Source organism: Nipponia nippon, unplaced genomic scaffold, assembly GCF_047370975.1.
Source record: "Nipponia nippon isolate SJK-2023a ecotype South Korea unplaced genomic scaffold, ASM4737097v1 scaffold_7, whole genome shotgun sequence".
In the NCBI taxonomy this organism is placed as follows: domain Eukaryota; kingdom Metazoa; phylum Chordata; class Aves; order Pelecaniformes; family Threskiornithidae; genus Nipponia; species Nipponia nippon.
Window position 1 is genome coordinate 10,636,257 of NW_028262391.1, and position 27,822 is coordinate 10,664,078.

At 40.7% G+C, this 27,822-nt stretch overlaps 1 protein-coding gene across 1 annotated transcript; it reads left to right on the plus strand.

The window, feature by feature from the left end:
- The first annotated feature begins 753 nt into the window (after positions 1–753).
- Positions 754–26,561, plus strand: LOC104015691 (transmembrane 4 L6 family member 1). The gene is made up of 6 exons (XM_087740109.1): positions 754–892; positions 1,077–1,188; positions 23,157–23,246; positions 23,336–23,484; positions 24,901–25,078; positions 26,016–26,561. Coding segments are annotated over exons 1-6 (546 nt in total). The 5' UTR covers positions 754–890; the 3' UTR covers positions 26,031–26,561.
- Positions 26,562–27,822: the final 1,261 nt, after the last annotated feature.

The window sequence follows — 27,822 nt, forward strand, 5'->3', positions numbered from 1 at the left end:
GAGTGCCATGGCTGCCTCCCTCTGCTGTGGCTGGGTGCCAGCCTCCAGGGCTGACGTTTCCGTGGCCAGGGCAGCAGAGCTCAGCCTCCTCGCTGTGACCGGGAATGCAGCTTGGCAGCTGGCTTGTGTCTGCCCGGGCTTCCACCACCCCCGAGAGGAAGAGGCATGGCAATGGCTTGTTGGCAGCAATGCTCATTCATCTGTGCAGAGGATCAAGGGATTGATCTGACTGAAAACCACTTGTTTGTTCACTGGTTTTTAATTTCCACCACTGGGCTAGTTTTCATCCATGTTAGTTCTCTGGTCCGGTCCAAGCAAGGCCACAGGAATGCCAGGACCAATATTAGGGAAGAAGCAGGAATATAGAGCTGCAAGTAGAGAACGGGACCGAATCTCCAGCAACAATTTGCAGTTAGATCAGTTTAAGTCAACTGTTAAATTGCACCTTGAGACTGTGAAGCAAACTGGTGTGGTACTGGGCCTCTCCATGCAGTAACATTAGTCAGTAGTCAATAACATTAAAGTTTTATGGATGGCTATTTTTATTAAGAGAACTTTTTCCAATCATATTCACTTTGTGAGTTGAAGACAAAACAAGGCAATGCTGGCTGCAGCTTGTTCTGCACAGGAGGTCTGAATCTGGCCTAATTAACAAGGTGGTTCCTCAGGAGGAGGTTGCTGACCTTGGTGGAATTCAACTCCTTTAAAATGAGTGTGAATAAGAGCCAGGTGGATGCAGGGAACTTACCGTTGGGGGCTGCAGTGGTGTGCTGAGGTGCTCCCAGCTCTTGCTTACAAGAGAAATCCCTGGATGTGTTCAGTGCAAATTGCTCCCACTGCTATCCTGGAAGGTGGGAGTAAAACCCAGTGTTTGTGCTGATGGTAGAAATATGTAAGTTGCAGTGTTCTCAAGATACTCTTTCTATCCCTCTGCTGTTCTGGATGTCCCTGTGTGCTGTGCAGTGTATCTGGGGTAAAAATCCATCCCATTTGCCTGCTCTCCCTCCTGCTCAGCTGGTAGGCAATCACAGAGCAAATAAGGCCAAGGTGGGCTTTTTCCTTTGTTCTTGCCACAGGAATGGCAGTGGGTGTACAGCCTGGTGGCTGGCTACTCTGGAAGTGGGTCTCCCCAAAATGTTGTCTGATATTCCCTGCCCTTGGAAGGGACAGCCTCAAGCCATGGCTCAGGTGGGTTGTACCTCAGCTTGGGTTCCATAGTCAGATTTGCTCATGGTTAAAATATGTATCAGTATTGGGTTTAACAAAATTTGTGTGAGCTGGGGGTTAGCAGCACATAGCTGCTTTGGAAACTGGCAAAAACTTAACTGCGGTGGGGTCTCCTGCCTTGGTTTGCCTAATGTTGTTGTAATTCTTTTTGTGGTTTCTCTCTGTTTCTGTTTTCCCTATTGGACCACTAGCAGTCTGGGGTGATTTTAGGAACCAAGAATGGACTTACCTATGTGGTACTAAGAGTTTCTTTTAATAGTTTAAAGTTCTATGTGTGTGAATTGATTTTATTGCTGTATGTTTGTGAATTTGTTGGTAGCTAATCCTTATATCCTTTAGAGCAGCTGGTAATAACTGTTTTCAAATTTAACAAGGTATCTTACTCTTCATTGGGGGGGATTAAAATATTTTTAAAAATAGTTAATATATTTCAAAACCTTGGAAAACCTTATAGCTTGGTTGTAGCAAAGTAGGTTCTTTTAGATCATTGCCAATATGTGTCATAATACCACACCAGGTTGTGCTTAATCGACCTGACAGGGGATTCTCCTCAGCTCCTCTGACTGTCATTACTCTATGACCTTGTGCAAGTGCTTCAGCTGCTGTCACACCCTTGCCTTTTTGAGTAAAAGTATTGTATACTCTTGCAATATAATTATAATAACACAAAGCTACCTGACTTGCTACATGAAGTGTCATCTTAATACAATGATGTCTTTATACCCAGCTTCATCTTTGTATTCTGCTGGTTTTACTGACTTACCAGTCTCTGTAATTTGAGCATAGTGCTCATCCTGTAAATTTGACAACAGCATTGAAATGTGCTAAGCCATTTTATATGTGCATGAACATGGGATAAAATTGCCGTTTCTCCAGAATTCAAGAGCAGGAGGAGCTCTCGTTGCGTAGCTGTTTCATCTTGCGCTCGCACGCTCAGAGCCACGCTCGTGCTCGCAGGTAGAACCGGGTGCTCCCAGGCACAGCAGATCTGCACTTTGACTTTGCTGAAACTCCTCTTTTTAATGGCATGCTTTTCTTAGTTTTTTTTGTCTGTCTTTAAATGGAAGTCACTGATGTGCATAATTTTTTTTCCTTAGTGTTTTAATAAACCATTCCACTTCATTAATGCCATTTGTCAAAGCATCACAAAGTAGTGTAAAGATTAAATCTCCCCACCCTTCTGTGATACAGGCTCCATTCCTTCTTTATAACCGGGTACAATTTAAGGACAGTGCTGTCAAACTTGGATTTCTAAAATTTGTCACCTATAATTTCTATTTAGGCAATAGAGTAAGTGACCTAAATTTCAAGGTGCTGAATATCCCAATACACTAATTGAAGTTTTTGGGCTTTGGTACGTGAACCGCAACCAACTTTCAGTATGAACAGCAATTGGAGCAGTTGTACATTTTTCAAGAAACACTTGTAGCCCTCAAGCAGAAATCTTGCTCTCATCCCCACTACCTCTGCAGTTAGTTATGTTGGTAACTTCTTGGTACTTAGTCTGGCTCTGTATTCCTTCACTGTTTCTGTGCAGTCACTATGCTGTGCTGTTCATGCAAGAGCATTCTGTTTCCTCCTGAAAACACTGCTGTTTTCACCTGATGGTAAAGAGCCACCTTCCTCAAAGCTAAAGGAGAAGTTACATGCAGCTCATCCAGTTCTGAGGAAGCTCAGGTGATGACTTTACTGCTCTTCAGGACAGCTCAGGTGATGACTTTCTGTCTGAACTTGCCAGATGGCATTGCATATCTGCTCTGACTTTTGCATGTGAAGCCACAGAATTCACCAAGGGATTCCTGTGCTTGTTCAGCCATGTTACGCTGGCAGCAGTCACTAGAAATGCACTGGGGTTTGGTTTATAGATTCAAATGGTGAGAAATCTGCTGCCAGTCTTGATGGTCAGTACTCGGTGGTTATTTCCCCCCTGTTCTGCTTGAAAACAAGAGATCTTTTTAATACTGCTGATAGACCCTAGAAAAAAATACTTCCTTAGTGGTGTCACGTTTTAGTGATATCTGTAATGAAGTGGAGACAGATGTTTTCAGAACTGTTGTTAGTCTTTAAAAAGTAACAAATATGGAAGATTTAAGACAGACTTTTTAAAAAGTGATCTCTGTTTTCTTGCCTGTCCCAGTTGTTATCCCTGACAACATGTTTCTGTCACATATGCAGCAATTGTTACAATGTAGTAACGATAATGGAAAAAAACAAAACATAAGACAATAGCATGTTTAGTTCTACATAATGTTCTAGGGCATATGATACAAAGGGTTTTCTCCTAGGTTATTTTTCAGTTGGAGTGCTTCTGCTCAAAAAGTATATATATGATCATATGTATAGGTATGCCTTGTAAGTATTATGCATAGAAAAGCAAAGTTGCATTTTGAATTTCTTGCTGATTAGATATTTGAGCTTTGCCTAGTTATACTTCCTAATATTCCTCATACTTCCAAAAACTTGTGTAGCTCTGTCTTATACTGAGACTATATAATAAAATGATAGTTGGCTTGCAAAATGTGTGGAAAAAGGGAAGGTTTGTGTTCTTGCCATGGAAGTTACTACTTGCATTGTCTCAGCAGGTAGGTCAGCATACTCTGCACACCTACCTGTTAGACACAGTATCCTATAATACTATAATGCTTCTTACTCCCAAGAGCAAACATTCCTTCTAATCCGGGGCTTACAGGAAAAAGTTATTAGTCATTCGTTCAGTGGTACACCCATTGCCTGTTGAGAAATATCTTTAGAAAGAAGCAGAAGTCCACAGCATGGCTCACAGAGACTATTTTGAAATACCTGGCTACATGCACACCCATGCCTGTAGCCTTTACTCGAGGAAACTTTTTAATTGCATCAATGGGAGTTGTGTCCGAGTTGAGTAACAGAGGACAGACTCATAGGACTAATGGGCTACCTGTTGGGCTAGTGAATTTCCTATTTTCAAAGCAGGAAAATACATGTGCTGACTAATACTGAAACCAAAACATCCAGATACATAGCAGCTTTGGAAGCAGACATAAAACTTTACAAGATTTTTGTAGACTTAGCAAGACAATTTGCATTAGCTCAGTGTTAAAGGAGGTGTTTTCTTTAATGCTCAGCGTGTGGATGATGTATGCTGGAAGAGGAGTGGGAAGTGCTTCATCTGTCTTGACGTGGTCTATGGCTAGACCTGCAAAGGGGCCTCAGAACTGGCACTGACTTCCAACGAGTGTTGGGACGCCTGTGCTGGAGCTGTGGCTGCCTTGCGGTGGGGGGAGAGGGAATTCCTCCCATGAGGGTGGATTTCACAGTAGCAGCTGGCTGTGAAGCTCACTGCTGGAATATGTTGTTGGCCAGGAGGAGGAGTGGGTCATGCCTTGATCCTGTCAAAGGGAAGAGGGAATTTTGGAGATTGTGGCAAATCAGTGTGCAAAGGCACATTTTAAAAGGGGAGCAAACATCGCTGCTTTTGGAGCACAGTCGTAGAAGAAGTTGAAGTGCCCAGTTCTTAACAACAGGTCATTAAAATGCCTCCCCAATATGAGGAAAGTCACAGGCCTTCCTCAGCCTGGGGACATTTTAAACCACATCTTTTACTCCATGTGAGACACCTTATCAGTAGGCTGGTCTTGCTGGGAGCACCACCTTCTTGTCTTATGTGCAACCTCAAGTAACAAAAGGGTTTGAGAGGCGCAAGGCTGCAGCGGAGCAGCAGCTAGCCCAGGAAGCTGCACCCTGGTGATCAGGACTATGGTAGCAGTTGTCCAACAAAGCAGAAGTTTATGTGTGTGTGCATATTTGGCAGGATCTACAGGGCATCTTACTTCCACTGATGTCCTCTTAGGAGCAAGCAGACTTGCAGTCTAGGGTTTTATTCTTTGACAGGTAGTTTGTAGATCCTGTGCTGAAGGCAGAGGGCTTTTTGTGTCTCCCAAACCATTTTGACTGGCACATTTCTGCTGCAGACAGGTTCTGAGCTTTTTTGGCTCTTGGGAACATGAGGCAAAACCAACAGCTACGATCTGCCCCTGAATGCACCAAGTATTAAGTAACCTTGAAGTGCATTATGAAAAATGCAGATCTGTAACTAAGCTGCAGTTGAAACCTATTCCATGTGAAGGCTCAAGATTTCCCCCCGTGTAGCAATAATGACAGTATTGGCACTTTCTTATACTGGACTGGACAGCGGATTGGGTTACTGCTGCAGAACGCTGTGCTAATTTGTAATGCTTATATCTTATTCTAAAAGAGTAAGTTGGAGAAGCGGGGAAAGCCACTACCTCTTTGTGTCTTTGTTATGAAGAAATACCTTCACTCTGTGGTAGTTTTAATATAAATTTCTAATAATGCTCTTGTTGTTTAAAGCAGAAGGGAAAAGCTTTTTTTTCTCCCTGTAGTGTATGAGTGTTTGGGAAATACCTCCAAGTGGATAAGGAATCACAGCTTTGACCCTAAACACTTTGGGGAATTCTAATGTTAAAGGTATGGCTTTTATATCCAGTAAGAGATTTGAGAGGCACGTATTTGTTTTTTCAAGTCTGGCCAACTCTGAAAGTATGGTTCAGACACAGAAGAATTAATCTGTAAAAATTTTCAGCCACTTACAGTTCAAGGAAAGGCTTCATTGAAGCCCGGTCAGAAGTCATGACTTCAAGTAAACTGTACAATGAATGGTTTTCTACTACTAAATAAAAAGTGTTTTTATTGGAGAGAGGTTCTTAGTATGAAACTGTTTTCATTTTTGTGTTGAAAATATTATATTTTGCAAGCTACAATATAAACTTCCAAGAAAATCTCCAGTATGATTTAACTGATTTTTAGAAACAACTTGTACCATTTCAGAATTCCTCATAGCTAACTACTGTGCAATGCTGTCAACAATATGATTAAATTAATACCATAAATAAGTTACGTGAATAATGTCTGGATAGACAGTGCTCTTTATGCAGTAACACTGGACATTTTAAAATGTGTGGTAAATCTAATGCAATTGTACTTTTGTTGTTGCTGCTTTCAGACATGGGTCATAGTACAGCTGACTCTGCATGTGCTGACTGAGGCCATGAAACTCAGCTTTACTGATGCGTTCTCAGTCTGTGCTGACCCTGACAAAGTTTTGGTACCTAGGAAAAAAGCCTGTCCAGATCCTATGCTAAGGAGCATTCTCAACTAATTAACTTAAAATGTTTTTCTCTTCCCTTGCATTTATGGATTAGGCATGCAAGTACACTCTGTAGGAGGAGGAGGAGGAACTCTGTTACTGGAGACTTTAAGCTGCTTCTGTACATATGATGGCCATAAGACTTCCCTCAGAATTATTTAGTTTGAAGTATGTCTGTCTCTGTTAAATAATTTGGCTAAAAAAATTGTTTGTTTTATAACATTAGTCCATGTATACTGTTGTATTAATTTAAAAAATGAAAGTCAGTTGAAAAAGAGCAAATAACTGATAAATTGCAGTGAAGGTTTATTAGAAAAATTAGTCTGCAGATTTTAAAAAAACTAAAAAGTATAGAAATGGAAGAGGTACACTGATGTCTTAACCTGATTTTAAACAAAATGCTTTAAGATGTTCAATTTCAAAAATTACCCCATAATGACTACGTGATGTTTTCCTCTTGCCTAAGAGAAACACTAAAAATTTTGCTTGGAAAGTCAGGGAACAGAAAAAAAGTGAGGAAAAATTTGGCTCAAACTTTTTAAATCTCAGTCAGCGTGATCAGAGAATCATACAGATGCTACGGCACACCCCGGAGTTATTAAGTCTTTGCATATCTGTGGGTGTCTGTACCTCTTGACAACTGGTTTCTTTGGTACTGATTTCCATCACACAGGGGCAGTAAATGCAGTTTCAGCATTATCCTTCCCTTAGGCAGAGGGGAGAGGAGGGGACCTACCTTCAATCACAGGTGACTGCAGCTCTCCTAGGAGCTCTGCTGCTTTCTGTGGCAAACATTTGGGCCCTGAATTTCTGCCCCCAGCTGAGAGTTCAGCGTGGCAGAGTTCACGCACGAACGCGCGAAGCAGAAAGCGGAAGGTGAACCCAGGAAGAGGTGAACACTACATAAAGCTCTCCAAACACACTCCACGTGACTCTGCTTCCCTGTCAGCCCCCCTTCAGCGCTATTCTTTCTATTTAATGATTTTGTTTCATTACTGTGTTCGAAAGGTAGAAATGGAATATTGGAGGCTGATGGGGTTTGCGGTCTGCTCAAATTCAGTAAGGTCCGTGCTTAACAAGATCTTGCAGCTAGAAGTCATCTTCATGTTTTGTACAATGCCAGCCTTACTGAAGGAAAATGAAAAAACCCTATGAGCACAGTGATTACTCATGCACAGGTAGAAATTCCCATGTGTTTAAGTACCAGGCTGTGTTAGTCTGGTTTTGTGTACTTTAGATAGGTTTGTTTACTTCAATTTATTGGCAGGATTGTGTTTGCACTTAACTAAATATTAGTTATAGAGTTGAAATGTCTTATTGATATAGGCATTGTGTGTCTATAAGAGGACTTTGGCTCCATCCAGTACTTGTCTTTCATATGATAACATCTGTCATTTCAAAGTGTCCTTCTGAAACTTGGTGTGTCATGTTTGTTTCAGATTATGGTTTATAATACCAGTTTGGAGTAACTCTCCTTAAATTTTCTCCAGTTCTGTACTAGCTTGAGGAGTCTAGACAAATCCAACCCTTTGCTTTAATAAAGTGAGTATAGATTAGGGTCATTTTTTTGTCACTTACATGTATGACTATATCCTCTGGTTCCAGTAGGACAGTTCACAAGACAGGGTGAGTTATGTCTTGTAGGTATACAGTGGTTTATTTTAAACTGAGCCAGAATCTTTGTGTGCTAAACTTGGTTATTTTCTGCATTTCAGAGCAGTGAGAAATCTGGTTCTGAAAATGTCTTACAGTTAGAACTGAGAGAGTTTATTTCACTGTGGTGGATCCTCAAGGCAATGCCTGTCCTTTCATCAAGTGCAACTGCATGGGCTTTGGCACAGGACTTGTTCCAGATGGCTGAGGATTTATGCTACAAGTGAGAAAATATTTCCCAATATACCATGTTCTGTGTGTGTGAAGACTCTTTGAGAAGGTGATCGGAGAGTCCAAACTGTACTATTATCACAGGGTAGGATAGTTAATTTTCAGATTTTTTAAATACATGTTTCCTGTTCTTGTTAAGCTCTGTCCAACTAAAGGAACCCGTTTTTGTTTTACACAAAGCCTTCTGTGTGCAACAGGAGAACAGGAGTGGAGTTCCAGCCTCTTCTGCCTGTGTTCTCGTTCTGCGTAGCAGATGTGAGATTCCAGGAGAGGAGTGGCTGGCATGTGTGTTGGCAGAGTCCAGGAGGCGAGGCTGTCGCACACCTTCGCAGGTCAGCCTTGTGGCCGTGCAGAACTATGCAAGTACAGTGTTGGTGAAGTTACATTTGGGGTGCTGTGGCCATAGGTGAGCCTTTTTTTCTTTAAGGCAAGAAAAGACAGAAATGTCTTCCATGACTTCTGAGATACTTAAAAGTGACTCCTTTAGCAGTGCAAGGCTATATTGCCCTGACAACGGTGTACCCTGTAACCCGTATGTATAGAATGCTTGTGTGTAACCAATGGTGATAACTTTAAGCATAATTTACAATGGTAAGGAAGTTCCTTGAGTTCTTTGCAAGATGTGCTTGTAAATTCTAGGTCTTCATTTTATTTTGAGAGAAAAGTAGAAATGTCTTGTTTCTTGGATTACTGCTTTATAATCTTTGCACCAGTTAAGCACCCACGTAGGAATAGGATTTGCTCTGTTACTTGTTTTTCACAATGGGGAAATTGTCCCCTCTCAGTTTCTGTGCTCATCTCTTTGGAAGGATTCTGTTGCTATAAATATTTTCTCACCTTTCCTTTCCTTGTTGCTCCCTTTTTACACAGCTAAAGGGGTCACCCGAAAACCTTAAGCCTAGCGGGTTGTATAGTTCTCTTTTCATCAAATATAATTAACAGTAGCGTTTATTATTAAATATGAAATGCAGCATAAATTGCTGCAATTAAATATGAAATGCAGCATAAATTTAATCATTGTTAAAGATCAGTAGCAATATAGGTTTGGTATAGACAGCAAATTCTCAAACTTTGTACTTGAGGGGGAGAAAAAAAATCCAAATTCTGCCTTGGCAACATTTATTCATTCAGAATCCTGAAATATCAAGACTGAGTTACTGATGATAAACTTTAATAGCATCTTATTGTTGATGTTACTTAGCAATGTACTGTTTAGGCATTTTTGTTTGCATTAATGTAATTTTTTAAACTGAATTAATTGATCTTATTCTGTGAAGAAGTTGTGTCTTTTTGTAAAGAAAATTACTTCCTGCCAAAAGGAAAATGGCAATATGTATTTCTCTGTATTTGTCTATTAGCTAGCGAATTCCTGTTGATACTTGCAAAAACCACCGTATCTCGTGGGCCATACAGTTGTTCTTATTTCCCAAAGAATTTATGCACAGTTTAAATGAAAATGTATATGTAATATACAGACTTTGATATTTACTAATCACAAATATCCACATTTGGGAGACTTCACACTGTTTGAAGCAGGTCTGCAATTTTTTTAACTATACTTGTAGAGTTAAATAGTATTAATAGTACTGAATGTTTGGGGTTTTTTTTAAATAGCTGAAATTGTTCTCACCACTCAGTAAATATAATGTAGCTGATGTTATGTAGGAGAGAGCATATAGGAGAGCAATCCACAAGGATGTTTGCGTGTATACCTACTATCCAGTTGCAGGATATTTCATTATAGCATTAAGCTGACTGTAACATTTATGTTGTGTAACTTTGAGAAGGAATGGAAAGTATCAGCTTTTGATTCTCTGAAAAATATAACTTGTGACTTAGCCAAAGAAACTACAGGTGCTACACATCTGGAAGTCATGGTTTATTATATGATGAAGAAAATTTGAGGCAGTTCATTTAGCAGCTTGCAAGCCAGATTCTATGAATGTGTTTTCACTGGTAGCGTATGGCAGGTAAAAAAGATAGGCATAGCTATCCAGATTGGAAGACTGAAAGTAACAACTGTAAAGAATTCCCCTATGCTTGCCTTGGATTGCTAGGATTGTAGCTTCCTCATCAGATAAAAAAAAAAAATGTTTAAGAGGAGTCCTGACCACTGCACTGAAGTTGAGGTACCTAGACTCTAGTGTGCGCAGTGTTTCCTTGGCACAGGTCTGCCATGTTTTGTGCATGCGGCAGTTGTCATACTCGCTGACAAGATATCTTTCTGTCTGTATGTCTGACCTCAGGCAGCAGCTGGGAGAAATGAACTCCTGAATACACATTTCACTAGTGCCACAGTTGGCTGCAAGTAGCAGGCTTGGAAGAGCAGCGTGCAGTTACATCGAAGGGTTGCTGCATTCCTGATGCTCACTGCGCTGAGCAGGCAGGCTGGCTGCTCCACTCCCAAATATTTTGCAGGTGTTAAAATGGCAATACATATTTTATAGAAATCCCTCAGTGGGGCTATTTGCTTTTCATTGTTTCCCCTTCCATCTTCAGTTGAACATGTATGTTACTGTTACAAGGGCAAAAGTGACAGCGTATGAGGTGAAGTTCAGATGGCTTAACATCAGTTACTTTATGGTGGCCACATTTGTGTTTTATGTAGGTGTTTGCAGGTCACTTTGTAGAAAGCATCTAACTCTATAAATACTGTGAGCATGGCTTCATTTTCTGGGATTTCTTTTTCCTCCTAATTTTAACAGACATGCAGCTGAAAATGGACTCCTTCAGAGATACAAGTGGCCACAGTTAGTCATGGGCGCATCTGCCTTGATAATCGCCTTTTAACCATCGGTATCTACTGGTGTGTATGCTGAGCATCCTCCAGCGAATGTTTCACAGGCTGCTGCCAATCCTGCCCGCTTCTCAGTACAGTGAGGGTCACTGCATACCATCTCAGATGTTATAATCACAGACTAGCTGATCAGACAGTCTTGCTGGCTGTCATGCACAATTACTGTAAGTTGGTTGTTCTTTCAACAACTTTGTCAAATATAATCTATCTTATCAGTTTGGTTATATAAGGTATATTATGTTTATGCTTTTTCAGAGTAGGGGAGGTAACTCCTTGTCTAGTAGCCACTGAAAATGCCTTGCACTGGGGAAGCATCCATATCACACTATCAGTCCCACCCTAGCAACTGCTGCAGACAGCAAGGAACTTCTGTGCTCCTTTGGAGTGGTGGGAGAATTCATGCAACCACAAGGACGGGTGCGGGTAACGTGTGCTTTTTGGTGGTGTACTGACAGATGGAAGGTTTCGCTGCTTTTTGCTCTGGAGAGTGTTTTAACTCTCCAGGCAGGATGTAGAAACCCACAGTCGCACCAAGCCCTCCTACCTTGACCTTTGTGTATTATCACTTAACCCACTGACCTGTGTTTGTAGGTGTGCATACTTATTTTCTGGTATTAAAGAAGAGCCTCTAAATCTCCTAACTGGCAAATACTACAAAAAGGTTACAAAATACCCACAAAAGCAAATTTCACATCCAGAGCTCCAAGAGCTATGCTCTCTCAAAGGGAAATTTGAGGAGGAAAGTCCTTTCTAGTGATATGTGCATGTTTTTATTCTGTTTGGTTACTGCTGTGGAATGTGCTAGTGAGAAATAGAAAGTGTAAGTTAGAGGGTCGAGAGGATGATGAGCCAGAGTTGTCTGAAGAACTGTATTCCTTCCTCAGTTAGACTGCCAGATGGAGTCTATAACCACTGCTGTCGCTGTTTTTGTGCTTTCCTTGGATGTTACACATCTTTTCTAGTTTAGTATGCCTATTGGCAGTCACTCCTGATGGAAGATTAGAGCTAACACAGGCTTGCAAACAGTTTAAAAAAACAACAACAACAAAAAACAACAACAAAAAAACCCAAAAACAAACAAAAAAGGAAAACAAAGGGGGGGGGAACCATAGCCAAAGCAGATATGGTGGATATGGTGAAGAGTTGGATTAAGCTTAGTCTGCTTTTTGTACATCTGTTTTATTCACTACAATAATCCTCCTCCTGTTTCCTTCCCTTTGTGGTGCTCTCAAGGGCTGCAGGAACACTCTTTTTCTTCTACAGCTCTTGTTGTCATACATGAGCACATGCCTTTCCTGTGGAGTCTAGAGATGTGTTTTCATTAGAACACAGAGATTCAAGAATAGGACAATGTGGGACACGCAAGCAAATTTCTGCTTCTTTAGCCTCTGTTTCCATTTATTGACAAGCCCATGACTTTTCTAGCATCAAGGTGGATGCATTAAACTTCTACAAGGAAAAATAATCAGGCCTCTCAAGTTGAATTTAAAATAATTTCCACAAAGGCAATTTATGTGCAAAACAGTCGTCTTATGAAGTGTCAAAAATGTTTCGTGGTATTTGTTGCATTATATACACTCTACCTCATTGTAGAACTTCACTTTATTCTTTTTAAACTTCACTTTATTCTTTTTAAACTTCACTTTATTCTTTTTAAACTTCACTTTATTCTTTTTAAACTCCAACTAAACATGTTGGAGTTCGGGATGAATCCTCAACAAGCCTTAGCTGCAGCCTGGCTTTGCTTGAACTCTTCCAGGAGAGGTATAATCTTAATTTAATGCTTGAAAAGTAAACGGTTAGGCCAGGAGTTTCCAATCGTAGCACAGACAATAGCAGAAGTGATTGTGAGGACCGTGTAGCCAGCAGTTCTCAGCATTATCTGTATGTAGCAGAGAAGTGGTGGTGCTGTCCTGTCATATTTGCCTGCTGTCCTCGGGCCTGTTGGTAAAGGAGTATTTTGCTTGCTTAGCGCATAATCTGAAATGAAATAAATTTGCTATGAGGTGGTGTGGAAACTCATTCCTGTTGTGATAGTCTTTTTATATTCCTTGCGCACTAATCATAGGCTGGATTAATCAGCAACCTGCTTAATAAGTCTGTATATGAAGAACTGTGCAATAGCTTTATAATTGTAATGGTTCCACACGACACATCTTAATTTTCCTTTAGCCTTTTGTATGCCCCTGAGTAGCGCTCAATTAGTAAGCCCTATGACTGCAACTTAGGGCAGAACGTAATTGATCAAAATCTTGGGAGTTGATTGAGGGTAACACAAAAAATCCCCAAGGTGTTTTGCCTGACAGGCAAGTGCTGTTGTTGATGTGGCTGCAGTTTCCTCAAAGACAGTACCTGCCTTTTCGGAGGAAAGTGTCACCTGACTCAGCTCAGATACTAGGGAAGGGCTGTGATTTTTTTTTTTTTTTTTCTTTTTGTCCTCACCTTTAGAGGAAACTTCCAGTATTTTTGTTTGTTGCCTTTCTCTTTGTGCTTGTGGAGAGCAAAGAGCTGGACTACTTGTCTGCTGTGAAGATCTGTAAAAGAAGAAAGTTGGTTTACTTTTTTAACTTACCATCTAGTAGTACTCTTCCTGGAAGAGCTCTCTTTTGGATTTAGCACCTGAACCGAATCCAGACCTACTGGAGCCTTCAGGATTTGACTCAGTGGGTACGGTGCCTTAGTTCAGTTCCTGTTATTGCAGAGTGCATTGTGCCTGGCTCCTGTGCCATCAGTGGCTGTTACTGAACATTGCCTTCTGGGGCAGAAGGCAGGTGGTGTCTGTTGCTTGAAGGAGATATTTCATGAACTGTTGGAGAAGACTTGAGAGCCAGAGGTCACTGCAGCTAGTGGCCCATGAGCGGGCACAACAGAGCCTGTTTGGTTGTAGCCTGGTTATCACTAGAGGGAGCTGGTGGAAATCTTGGGGCTCTTTGTCTTCCAAGCACTTGCAGAAAGTCCTGTGGGCAGGATCTGACCCCTGAGGAGATGGCTGTGCAAGGGACTACTACTCTGGAATGAACATGTGTGTAATTCTGCAGAATTAACTTACATGTTTGGGTGCACTGGTGACATGAATACTTTTAGCTGTAATTATAGTTCAAAGGAATATAAAACTCCTAATTCAGGAACTTCGTCCTTCCCCACCCTCCAACCCAAATTGCAGTTCATTAGAATGGCACCACATATATGAGTTAGAAGGATCTTCTGAAAGGAGCAGCCACGGTAAAGCGTTGTGTGTGCTACAGGCCCCATATGGCCGATGGGTATTTTGTATATCTACACAGAATACGGTCTCAGTTGTATTTTTCTAGTATGTTGCCTTAAAAAAAAGACTAAGAATTAATTAAAACATAATCAGTGTTAAATGTTATTTTCATCTGCTTTTCTCCATTAAATGTTGCTCAGATTAAAAGGGATCTTCTGTAGTCTGATTTATTCTTTGACTGTAGTTTTAAATTTTTTTTTTAATTAACATTCTCCTATTAAAAATGTGTGCTACATCTGTATAGCATTTTTGAGGTCTTGATGTGCCTGGTGGAGGAACATGACCATGAAATAGTTGGCTATATGATTGGCAGCCATTTTAAGGACCAGCGGGTAGCAAAAATTCAGTGCACTGCGTGTATGTTATTAAATGAACTTCAGAGTTCCAATTTAAATGATGATAGCAAAGGTTGATGGAAGGGTGGGAGTACTGCTTAGGAAATAGTCTTTCAAGAGTCTTGTGGTCATGTCTGATTTTATCTTCTGATTGTGATATATGTGATCCAGTTACTACTGATGCTGAAAGATTTGCAAGCACGTACAGCATGCTGCAATATCAGTCATGATAACATGAAAGACCTGTTAATTTTAAACACTAAACTTCACATTTTACTGCTATGGAATCAATACATAGACTGTTCTAGCCAAGCAGTAGTTGTGGGATCATTCAGCAATAATCATTTTAAAAGTTTTTAACTGGCATGAACTTACTAATGGCTAATGCCAGAAACAAGACTGCATGAACAGTGCATGAAGCATATGCTAATGAAACAAAATGGGCAATGAAATTTGTTGCTTTTTTTTCTTTCCCTTTTTTGAGCCTACAGATCTAAAATATATGGTATGATAGAAGCAATCTGGTTTTGCTAGATTAGAGGAAAGTAGAAAACTACTCACAGGGTCACTATATGAGAAACACAAAGATGCTTCATGATTGACTTTTGCACCACAAGAGCCAAAGACATAACCATGTATTTTACTGGGCGTCTGTTTTATGCATATTGCTACAGGGGAGGGGAGTCACGAAAGTGGCACACTTCAAGCCTGAAGACAGTCTGGTCATCGTGCTATGCTATGCAGAGATACGTATGCTAAGCTAATCCCAATTTTCCGATTCATACAGCCATTACATACACACGGTATAGAACAGTATGCTTATAGCACAGTGATGATAATGCTTCATGCTTGTTTAACTTTTGCAAGAATGTCACGATTTTAAGGGTAGTCTAGAAATATAGAATGCAAACCTGTCTGTAAATACTACGGTTGAAGGGAAACAAACTTTAGTTGGTCATTTTGCATGGCCAAGGTTTCACTCATAGGCTGTGGCAGAAATAGAATTTGTCTTATGTCCTACTTTTATCATAATAACATTGTTGCAAGAAGTAATGAAGGCAGGTTACATCATGGGTTTTATATGTCACCAGAAAAGTTTTTTGAAGTGGTTTATTTCATTGTGGCATGATGTTACAGTAGCATTGCAAGTCTAGGGTCAGTAATAGTTGTTCTTAAGTAAGGTTTATGGGCTCTTCTTTAGAGAGAGGAGTTTCTATACACTCATTTAGTGGTAGCTCTGCCCTGATTGTAAGCTTTTGAATTTCCAAGCTCGTTGGTTAAGTGTCAAAACTACTTTTGTTGCATCATTGCTGACTCCTTCTTAGGTCAGAATTATTACTAATAAATTGAATCTTCTCTATATGTGTCAGTGTGTGTTGTTGCATGAAAGGGTGAGCGGTCGCTTCAAGCTGACTACTTCTATGGTTCACATCAGTTTTCTGTCTCGAAGTGATGACAGAGATAGCAAGCAAGCAAGCGTGTTATAGCTGTGTAAGGAGTGATTGAATTTATGTTCAGTGGTCTGTCTCGTGGCAACAGGTGGTTGCTCCTCCTCAGAGGTAGCTCATTAGTTCATCCAAGGAGCTGTCATGTAATTAATAAAGGTAATGTGGAAACTTTCTTCTGGCTGTGGCCAGGAGACCGTAGATATCAAGGACTTCAGGGGAGCAGTTGCCTCTCGTGGCTGTCCAGGTGGAGTTTGCTGATTGACGTGCATTTGTGAGGTGGCGTGCCTGAGGACAATTATAGCTACAGCACAGTGCTTTTGTGGACGATGGCTGGAAAACATGAGCAATGCATCACTTGAACATTGAGAAATGGATGGTGGTATGGATGGGTGTTTCTCCATTTGATTGAAGGGAAGTCACGGGTGTTCCTACGGTCACTGGGAGCTCTGTCGAACAGCTGGCTAAGAGGCTCCCCTTAGTTTAGCGAACAGGTGAGTGCATATGCATCATACATTCCCAGCAGTCGTCTAAGCTAATATTTGCTGCTGTGAGCAGTAACCTACTAAACAATAAGAGAAGAACAAATGAGAATAGCTTATAAGGGAATACAAGTGTGAGTTCGTAACCTGTGTCGATACACATGCGTTGTGTTGCCAGTCTTTCCAAATGCATCTGTGCAGCCCATGCTATTATTTCCCAGGCTGTGTCTCATCTACAGATGTCATGCAGTTACCACACCCTGCCAGTGCCTCCACAACAGGTACTTCCCTCCCATTAACCTTTTGCTGAAGTTTTGCAAGAAAAGTTATAATGAGAAACTCTGGTAGAAGCTGTAGTGTAGGGTGTCCAAATGGCAAAGATATTAGTAAAGTCCCCTTGATTCACGTCTGACCAGTTTTTATAGTGTAAAAAATTATTTGCTTCAAGGCTTTTTTTTTTTAAATTGTTTTCAAGGTGATTGGAAGACATTTGTCCTGTGTCTTTCAGCTGTGTCTCTTGATCGCTATTGTGTCTTTTAGCAAACCATGCGTAGGGGTGGCTATAAGGCAGTAGGACTGACCGTTTGGAGCAACACGTTATGCTTTTCAGCAGAGGGGTGGCTTTCCTTCCATCCTTCTGGTATCTTTAATTTAAATCAGGAGATTGCTTATATTTGCTCAGAAAACACTGATGGCAGAAACATTTATTGCAAATGTTTTATCCTGTGTCTGGTTATAAGGAATGAGAACCTCTTTAGGTGCTAAAATAGTAAAAAAAAAAAAAAGCAACATTCAGTTTAGGGAGGATTAGCAAGATTAACACCAGGGATTTGGGACAGCTGAGCTATAAAAATCTCATTGCCATGAAGGGAATAGCAGCCTGGCCATGTGCCAGAGAGCTAAGGAAAGAGGGTTATGTGGCATCCTCAGAGCACAGGAGCCTTACAGCGTACACATGCAACAAGTTCAAATATGGTAGCATGGCCAGGGTCCAGTCAGGGAAACTGAGCCTAGTCTGTGTGACCCTGTTCTTGACAGCATGCTGACTCTGGCGTGATGGGTCTGGGTCTGCCTAACCGCTTCTGTATTTATTTTGCAGATATCCTTCCCCCCTCCCCGCCCCGGCCCTTGATTTCCTCTTTCATAGAGGGATATGGGTGTTTCCAGGGTTACTGTGGGCATTAAATGTATTAGTGGAGTGACAGAGATCTCCTTTTTTGTATGGCCCTTTTCTTTGCTGTTGCAACTCAGTTTCTTCTGTTGATTATGATGAATCACTTTGGGAATCTGTCTGGCTTAGGGCGGAGGTGCTAGATGTGGTTGTAGTTGAAGCAATTTGCTTTTGTAGGAGAAATGTCATACTTCATGGTTTTCTTTTTCTTGATAAAATTCTGTAGGCCTGTGTTTTTTGGGGCTTTTTTCAACACTCTTGCAAGCATTTGGTAACTTTTCAAGTTGTGGTAACTTTGACAGTCTCTGATAAACTGCTCCTCTTTACAATAGGTAAACTTAGGACTTGTCCAAAAATATAGCAAGGGTCTCCAATACACTGCTGACCTGGAGAAAGTAATTTCTGTTATTCCTGTTGTGTTGGTTGAGGAGCAGGTACAGAAAGCTGGAGGATGCTTAGCTTTTCAGAGCTTGAATGTAGAGAGCTCTTCTACTACTTAGGAGATTTCCCCCTTTTTGGCATCAGGAAACACTAGTCTCTTTCTAACACCTTTTATTTTGTGAAAGAAGCAAGCTTCTGTCCTCCTGCTGCAATAGAAGAGCCAAAGCAACAATGACTATTGAGGTGGGGGGGGGTTGTTTTATAGAGGGGCTGCTGGATCCTTGGACCCCATGTGAAATTAGGCTTAGTATTAGATACCTCTGTAATTGGACAAGGCACCTAATTTTAGCCACTTCTCTGGCGTGAAGGGTCAGTGTCCTGCTCCTTGTAGCACTGTTCTGCTGACAAACTTTATCCTGCAGAACTGATGATTTGGAGATACAAGCCAGTTGCTGTAATTGTTTCTAGATCAGCCCCCTTCTGCCAGGAGAGGATATGGAAGTCTTTCACAACGGTCCTACCTGCTGGACCTTGGAGTGTGCTATCAAAATTGCTTCACTGCCCCTTTGATTGTCTCGTCCTTCCTGTACCGCACTGCAGTAGGTGCTTCTCAGCCAGAGCTGAGGACTAGACCTACAGTCTAAAGCTAGGCTTTAGCCTAGAATTAGACTTTTATTGTCTCTAATAACACTGGGTGATTGATTGCCTTTTAATGTGTGTTCTTTGTCCAGGACAGGCATCAGAGCTACAGGAATAGTCCTGTGAGAGAGAAATAGTGGACTTTCCCGTGGGCTGTGGGGAAGCACCTGTGAGTGAGATCTTGCCTCTTTAAGCGCAAACACTGTGGTTCTTGTATAAAAAGACTCAAAATCTGATTCTGGTTTTGTTTACGCTAATGTAAACTCTGCCATCTCATGGTGCTGGAGCATGTCACAAGCTGCAGCTTGGGTGCTGCTGTTCCTCAGGTTGAGGAGAAGCTCGTGGTTGGCTACTGCTTGTGTGTGGGTCCATTTTATCATTTCAAACTCAACATGCCCACGATGCATTCCAAAAATCCACCACTGCTCACTTTGCCAAGTAGTAAAATTAGGATTTATGAAGCAAACAGGCATGAGAAGTAAACAAGCTCAAGATTTTTGTAACCTAGATGATTATATAGGAGAGTGATCTGAACTACTATTCTATTCCTTGGGAGGGTTTTTTGGTAGTAACTGTGGACTGCAATTCCCATGCAATATCCCGCATGCTTGATAATGTGCAGAATTGATTTTAAATGTAGGAAGTTTTTGATTATGTGAAATTTTATTTCAAATCAGTGTTTAGAAAACAATTATACAGGTTACAAATAGAACAGCTTTTAAATCTACTTCCCAGTCACCATATGTTTGGTGTGGTTGTTTTGGGGGAGGGAAGGGTGTTGAGTGGTCTTTTTTTGGGGGGGAGTGGTTTGGGTTTTTTTAGCATAACACAATAAAGGGAGTTTTCAGTTGAGCAGCCATCTCCTTCTGCAGAGGAAACATGCAGGATGATGTTTATGCTTGTTTTAGTCATCAGAGGTGAAGTGCACAATAATGGTAAGCCTATGTTTCTACAATTGGAGGATATTTCTCATAATGAAGGAAGTCTCCAAGGTCAACAGCTACAATACCCGGAGAAGTTATGTCACAAACCCACATCTGCACAGCACTGCTCTCTTCTGCCCACCCCACCCCCCTCTTTTATTTTTGCACACTTGCACTCTCTCTCTCTCTCTCAGCTGAAGTGTTGCTCCCATCACTTGCAAGAATACCATGGATTTGATTTAGACTTCTGTTTACAGTATTATTTAGCTGTTAAAAAAATAATGCACACACACCCCAAACCAAAAAATTGAGTAAGTATTTTTCCCCCTAAATAATTGAAGAAGTCTCAGTACAGTCTTCTAATATCCTCTACATTCCCAAACTCAGTTTGTCTAGCTACTGTTTTTGTGATGAGAATTCATTGTATTATGATGATGGCAGCAGCAGCACTTCCCGAATCTAGTCTGGGCCTGTGCATTTCTTAGTTATCTTCTACCATGTGATAGTAGTGGGCATGGCAGCTCATGCCTCTGTGTTGAGCTGTATGTATGTGAAGAAGCAGCTTTTGGCTATTTTAGCAAAAGTTGCGTGAGGGAAAAGAGAAGGCTAGATCTTAATTTTTCCAGGTCACTTTGTATCTCCATTTAGTATGCGAGTTAATGTTACTGGTACATGTAAGATAGTTTGGAAACCCCTGATATAATACATTTCTCTCTGTTTGGGGTTTTTCTTTTTTTGTATTTCTAGACATCAAATGTCAGTGCAAGGGCTGTATTTTATAATCCTCTTTTCGAAGCAGTATTTTTCACCAGTGTTTGCTTCGTTTAGCTTTAACAAATGGATGTTAATCTAAATTCAGCTTGTCTTATAATGTCAAGAACAAGGATACTCCTTAGAAGCCTACCTGTCCATTTTATTTGTTTTCCACCCTCTGATGAGGTTTGCTCTTACTCCATTACCAGGATAGCAAAGTGAGAGGTTGTTCTACATACTCCTCATTGCTCTAGACCTTATTCTATTTATACCCCAAACTCTGACTCAATACTGTTGAAGTCAGCTGAGTCTTTCCCTGGCTTCAGGTTGTTCTGAATCAGTCTATAAACCTAAAAGTCAAAGCTGCTTCTAACAAAGAAAACAAAATCTTTTTCCTTCAGTTCCTAATAGAACTTGTGTTGTGGTTTAAGCCTGTTGGTCATGTCTAATCATGTTCACTGGTGATCATTCCAAGCATCATATATTAGGGTGAAATTACCTAGTATTCAATATTTCCTTGATTGCATTTGGTTTGACAATAATTAATGCATTTAAAAAGGGTGGTGGCGTTCTGCCATCCCTGTTCCCTCGCTCTGCAATTGGGAATGATAGTTATGAGGAGGTGTAAACATCATCCAGGTAGCTAGGTAACCCTGAGTATTTAAGGAGGTGAGAATAAAGGCTGATCTTCTTCTAGGCGTGGACAGGTATGAGATAGGTTGGATTGGACTAGTGAAAGAAGGATTTGTAAAGCTGAGGACATGTGTTTCGGAAGGCGTGCTAGATGTATTGGTTATAAGTTGCTCATCCTTGCCTTGCTCAGCATTGTGGCCAACATTTTACTTTATTTTCCTAATGGCGAAACAAGATTTGCTTCAGAGCATCATCTCGGCAAATACGTAGAGTGCCTTCATGGCATTCTAGGTGGAGGCTTTTTGGTAAGTAATGACCTACTGGTTTCTTTCAAGTTTATTTTGGAGCTATTTGGTATTGCTGTTTCATTCCCAGTTACATTAATTTATTGATCAAATATCTTGTCAGCAGGAATCTCTGGAGTTGTATCAAAAGAAATTAGCTGTATTACCCCATAGGTATTATTAGTAACTCTTGGTTATCTTGTCTGCAACATTATGTCATTTTAGAGCTGAGAAAAATCATAGGGTCTAGGTCTCAAAATCCAAATGCAAAACTGGAACAAAGCCTCTCAGCGGGTCATGGTTTGCGTAAAGAGTTAAATCTTATATGTTTTTTTGTTATATTATTGAACTATTCTCCTTTTAAATGTCCCTAGATAACTAGCATTTAGTTACAATTCCTTAATTTCTATTATCAGAGATGTTGACAGTTATTTCTCTGCCTTAGCTCTCAATTCAGAGGAATCGAGTGGCAGTTATCAAAGCTTTGCATTTGAGTTGCAGCAAAGGATAAAGAATTGGTTGTGTTCGTTGTTGGACATTGTTAATCTGAAGCTATTATTTTCTACCTTTTCAATTTTGTGGACCACATTTTAGCATATTTAAGTTCCCTGACTCCAGGCTTCCTTTTTCGTTTGCTTTTAAAAGTCCTCTTAGAAATAGGCTACAGATCTCAAAGAGTCTGCAAATCACAGGTCAAAAACAATTGCATGGTAAGGCCCTCCATCTTGTGAGAGGTGCTTCCAGCTGTGTTACAGCCCTGTTGGAACCTAGACTGGGATTTGCAAAGACTGGGCTTTACACACAGAATAATACAAGTGGAATCGGTGGAACTGCTCCTGGAACACACTTGTACAACCTCTTCTGGACCTGCAGCGTTGAGGCTCAGCAATAGGTTTGAGTAAGGGCTGAGAAGTATGTGACTGTTCAACTGGATAGTTTTTATTTTAGTGTCTTGTTAAGTAAATCTGTGCAGTTAGCAAAGTGTTATAGGCACTTTCTTTATGGTTTTCTGAGGTACTCCTGGGTGTAGTGTCTTTATGAGTGCAAACTATTATTAAGTCCTGTTAGTGCTGGTGGGGAGGATACTCTGTTTAATCGACTCTGGTCCTTCTTGATTTTGTGCTAAAAGCTCTGGAGTATGGATGATTTATGTCACAGATAGCTTCTGCTTTGTTACTTTGCATTTCTGTCACTGGAAACTGGTTGTGAAAACCTAGAAAAAGCTAGATGTCTGTAATGAAACGTTTGCCTGGATTGAGCAAAATGTTCCTAGACTTTCTACTCTAGTCGGACTGGTTTGTCACACAGAGTGATGATTGCTCTTCAGTGACTAATATGTTGGTGGTAGTTGTTTTTTTTTAACAAAATAATTGAGAGACTTATCTTGTAGTCATTATTTGGCAGACAGCGAATGCCTTTTTTTTTTTTTTGCAAAGCATTTTATTTGCAGGATACAGCCTTTAATGTGAATAAAAACTTTTAAAGGTGAAGTACTTTAAATTGCAGTAATACAACAGCAGGTTTTTTTTATTGACAGGCTCTTTATACACTTAAGTGCTGTGTATACACAAAGCGGAAATAGAAATATACCTCTCCTGGTGTTGGTGCTGCTGCTATCAGTAGTGAGATGCCTACTGTGTTAAATAGGAGTAAAACTGAATAATCGATACATGCTGCCCCCCGCTCCCCTGCCAAGAAGCAACATAAATGAGTGCAATGCGAGGACTGTGTTTTATCTGCCCTGTCTGTGAAACAGAACAGAACTGTGTGGTTTGTTTGCTCCGTACCTAGGTACTCATTCCAGCTGTGGTATTCATTGGGCTTCACAATGATGACTGCTGTGGGTGCTTTGGCCATGAGAACTGTGGGAAAAGCTGTGCGGTAAGTGAGCCTTTACACACCAGTCCCAGATAATCCCAAAGACAAGGTGATGGTTGTGTTGAAAGTTCATGTCTCTGTTTGCTGAGCAGATGCTGTCCTCAGTTCTGGCAGCCCTTGTTGGGATCCTGGGTTCTGGATACTGTATAATCATTTCGGCACTGGGCTTGTCTCACGGACCATATTGTTTTACTCGCCTAGAAAGAAACTGGATCTATCCTTTCAGTGAATCCTCTGGAGGGTAAGTTGTCTGTTCATGAGGATGTTATATCTTTCCCCCATGCACATTATTTTATTATAGTCTTTATTCCAGTACCTTTCACTAATATCCAGTAGCCATATACCAAGATCCATTCATAAGTTTATGCTTCTCACTCACTAAGAATTAAAGAGATGGTGTCAGTTACCCACACTGCTATAGTTTAAAAACAAAGCAATATAAATCCTCTGTCCTACAAAAAGTGATCTAAACATATGTATATATATAAAAAATATCTATATACTATATACTGTTCATGTCCATGAACATCTCTAACATACAAGTATAAAGTTTTAGGACTTTGAGGGATTTACAAACTATGAATAGCAGTTGTTATGAAATTTGTCTTATCATTTGTGTAAGAATCTCTTTTGTGAGGCTTGCTGCTGAAGTTGCTTTGCGTCAGTGTAAACTGGCACAATACCTTCATTAGTGACAATGGCATAGAACCTTTGTAAATGAAACTGGAAAAGGTTTAGAAGAATCTTTGTACAGTGCAGGGCAGGGAAGGCCAGAAGCTCCTAATTATCCTTAATTAGGGTTCTGCAGCAAACCAAGCCTATGTAGCTGAGATGTATGCTATTCCCCATTAATCCCCACAAATCCTGTAGGCTGGAAGAGGATTTGTTTTGGATCATGACGTGCTTTTACAGTGTCTGTATGGTTGGCAACCTCGCGGCTGTTTCTAGTGGCAGTTTGTGGCTGATGCCAGACTAGAGACAGTTTGAGTACTAAGAAGCCACATAAAGATCCTTTGCAGCAGAGTTTGAATTCTACATTTCAGCTGCATCTCTCCCAAGAGGGGGCATTCCTCCTCCCCCATCCCCCCAGCTATGACTGAATATAGAAGGACTGAGTTAAGTTCTTGCTGAAGGCTCATCAGTACTGATGTTCTGAAGATGTGGGCGAGGAGTAGCAACTGGAACACTGCAGTACCCCTCTAAATTTGTTCTGTGTTTGGCTCTTCCAGAGTAGGCATGTGAGGACCCAAAGACAGTAGCACAAGAGAGGAAGTGACCCCTTTTGTGTCCAATCGGTAATTGCTGTCTTTAGAATAAAGGCCCAGTCCTGAAAAGCTCTATGGATGTTTTGAGAAATAGCTTTGCTCTTTCAGCTTTATTGAACTTGAATCTCACTTTAATCAGTAATAGAAGATTCTGCCTTTATAGCTTAGATTTTTTTTTTTAAGGAAATCAAGACTTAACAAAAATGTATGGTTGGTAGTTCAACACGTCATTAAACAGAGCGAACTTTGCATGGAGTAAACCATTGCATTTTCTATTCCCACTAGAGTGATTATCCTCAATGCAGTTACAGACTAGATGTAAACTGGTTCTAGTGTATAGTAAGCATCCCACTCTGTCACAATGTTAATATGCTTTCAATTGCTGTGTACAGGTATTTGTTTGAGTATAACAAGTGGTCTGTATGTCAAGAACCTCAAAACATCGTGCAATGGAACGTCACCCTCTTTTCCATGCTTCTTGTCTTGGGAGGAATAGAGTTCATTCTGTGCTTCATACAGATAATCAACGGCATTCTTGGAGGACTATGTGGGTTGTGCGGCAGTCAGGAGGTAAGCTGTTTGTAGTTATAACCATGCTTCTCAGATGAACGTGAAACACTATCATTACTGATGCTACTGTGGAGTCTTACTCGCAGCTAATTTTTAGGTATTCTTAAGCAACAATTCAATGGACAACTTTTTTTTTTATAGCCTTGTGTTCAGCATTTTCATGTAGTATTTGACCACAGGCTTTCAGCTGATTCCTCAGCTGTCACAGTGAAGTTAGTCTGCATAGGAGCTGGAAGGCTTCCCCCCCCGCCTCCATGGCACATGTGATCATCAGCACTATATAGGTGATATAACTGAAATACAAATCTCCTGGTGATGGTGGTCTTTGCCATAGCCTAAACCACTGTTGCATAGTGTGATGCAGTTATGTGGTAGGCTGCTTGTTCTAACTATTGCTCTAGCCTTATATTCTGCTCACAGCAGCTGATAGACTACTGAGAATAGGCCGTATATAATGAAAACTGCAGCATCCTGGCCTTGCTTAGTAAAAGTAGGACAAGAGAAGGAATTAACTAGCACATAGCTAACAAAACCTTCAGACAGATCTGTCTGAAGGGTTTTTTGAAGGTGGGGGTTTTTTTTGAGTGAGGAAGGGGAATTTCCTCCAAATGTCTTTAGAGGCTTGTTAAACAGTTTCAGCATGTTGTTAAAATCGGTATTGTAGTGGTAGTGTTGGAATTGCAATGGCTGAAGGTATGAACCAGATATGATTTATGTCACACATGCGTTATGGCTAAGAATGCGTTTCACGTTTTTAATTGACATAGTTGTATGTTGGGGCTCTTTCAAAGCTGTTATTGTCTTCTCACTCCTGTCTTCTGTGCTGTAACTCCTGTATTGTATAAATGTGGTCAGGTTAATTTTAGCTGTTATAGTTGGATACAATATTAGCATTCTTCTCCTTAATATGTGTGTGTTTCTTTTTGTTTCCCCACAGAGATACACTTGCTAGAAACCTGACAATGCGTTGACGTCGGTACATGCATGTGGTGTATTAAGTATTGTGGTTTGTGGGTTTTTTTTATATTCCATGCGTACTAAAATGCACATTGTTTGTTGGCAAACTGTGATGTTGCCATCAATTTAACTGACTTGGGGCCAGCCTGGAGTCATATGCAGGTTTTCCACTAACCTGCCTGTATCTAAAGGCAAAATATATCCTGAATTTCTTTGGTTTGTTTCACCTTAGTATGGGCAACTGCCTGAACACATCACTAAAGATGCTTTTTTTTTTTTTCTTTCTACTGACACAACAGCTCTGTACTTTATGCTGCTTTCCCAATAAAGTTGCACTTTCATTCTGATGTTGGAATGAACACAAGCCCAATCTAGTCTGGCCTGGATATAAATGAATGCTCAGATGGAGCAAAAACAAAGCAGCAGGAAAATGTGGATGATTGAGGGCAGATACATGCACTTCACCTTTTCAGGATTTTCCTGAACTTCTCCTGTATTTCACAAATAAAGATTTGTATTAAAAATGCCCAGCAGGTGTCAGTGATTCTTTCCCTGCCCACGCTGAAACATTGCTTTCCTGGTCTTAGAGTAAAGGATAGTGGGGGCATGAGAACATGGATATGAAGCAGTCGGGTTATAACCTGCTTTTCCTCTCCAGCAGGCTCTGTCAGCGTGGGAACTGCTTCACTCTTTGGTTTAGATCATTTAGGTGAGCCAGGCAACTGTGCATCAACAAGGATATGATAGTTCAGTGGCAGTTCTGTGACAGATACAACTGTGTGTGTGGAGTCTTAGTCCTGGGTCTGGGCTAGCAGTTCATGGCTGATGGCCGTTTCAAGGACTGGAGGGAGGTTCCCATGCAGTTGAGCTACAGATCTGTGTCCCTTCTGCTGCTCTCCCAAGGGAGGCTTCCCTCCTGACTGATGAGTCAGAGCCTTGAGACAAAACAAAATGTGGGTCTGGGTCCTGTTTTTTACCTCACTCAGCAGACCCCCAGGCGTAGCAGTGTTCAGAAAATAGAGTGCAAATTCAGGTCAGCAGTGACAGATTAATCTGAAATATTTTACTTCACCAGTAAGCAGCCTGGAGGCAGTATTCTAAGATCCTGTGCAAGAACCTCTGAAATATGGCTTGTAGCATATTACAGTGGATGTTCTATCACAAAGTAAAGTAAATCTGAATAATATGCTGCCAACAGCATTGCTGGCAAGGTCAGCATGCTACTGGCAATGGCATTTTTCAAGTGAAAAACAAAATGTGACATGCCATTTATTTTGAAGAAATGAAGCTGATTACCATTATTGCTCAGTGTTGGAATCTAGCAGTTAATGTTGTCTTTGAAAACAAGCAAGTTAGCTTCTGTTTATGGGAGAAAAAGAATTTCCCATGGGTGTCAGTGTGTACTTAGTAGTATTTGTAACTAGGAGGGTGGTCTTTAAAGGTAGCCAGAAACTTGAGATGTACCTCAGGCTGTCCTCACAGCCAAGTCTGCCCAGTACAAATATATATCTGAAAAAAAAATAAATTAACTGTGAAAACAAAATTGCATATGCACATCAACAGCAACAAAGGAACTCACAGATGGGAAAAGTTTGTGTTTAGAATCTCGGGATCTCTGCTTCTTGCAATGCCATTTATTCATACATAAATACCTAGAAGTAGCTGAGGCAGTCTTTAATACTGTTTCTGCTTGTTGTGTTTATCCCTGTCTTGCCCTGCTATAGGAGGGAGGAGAATATGCATGTGCATATGTGCGTATACATGCCCAAAAGTCCTTGCTGCTGTGC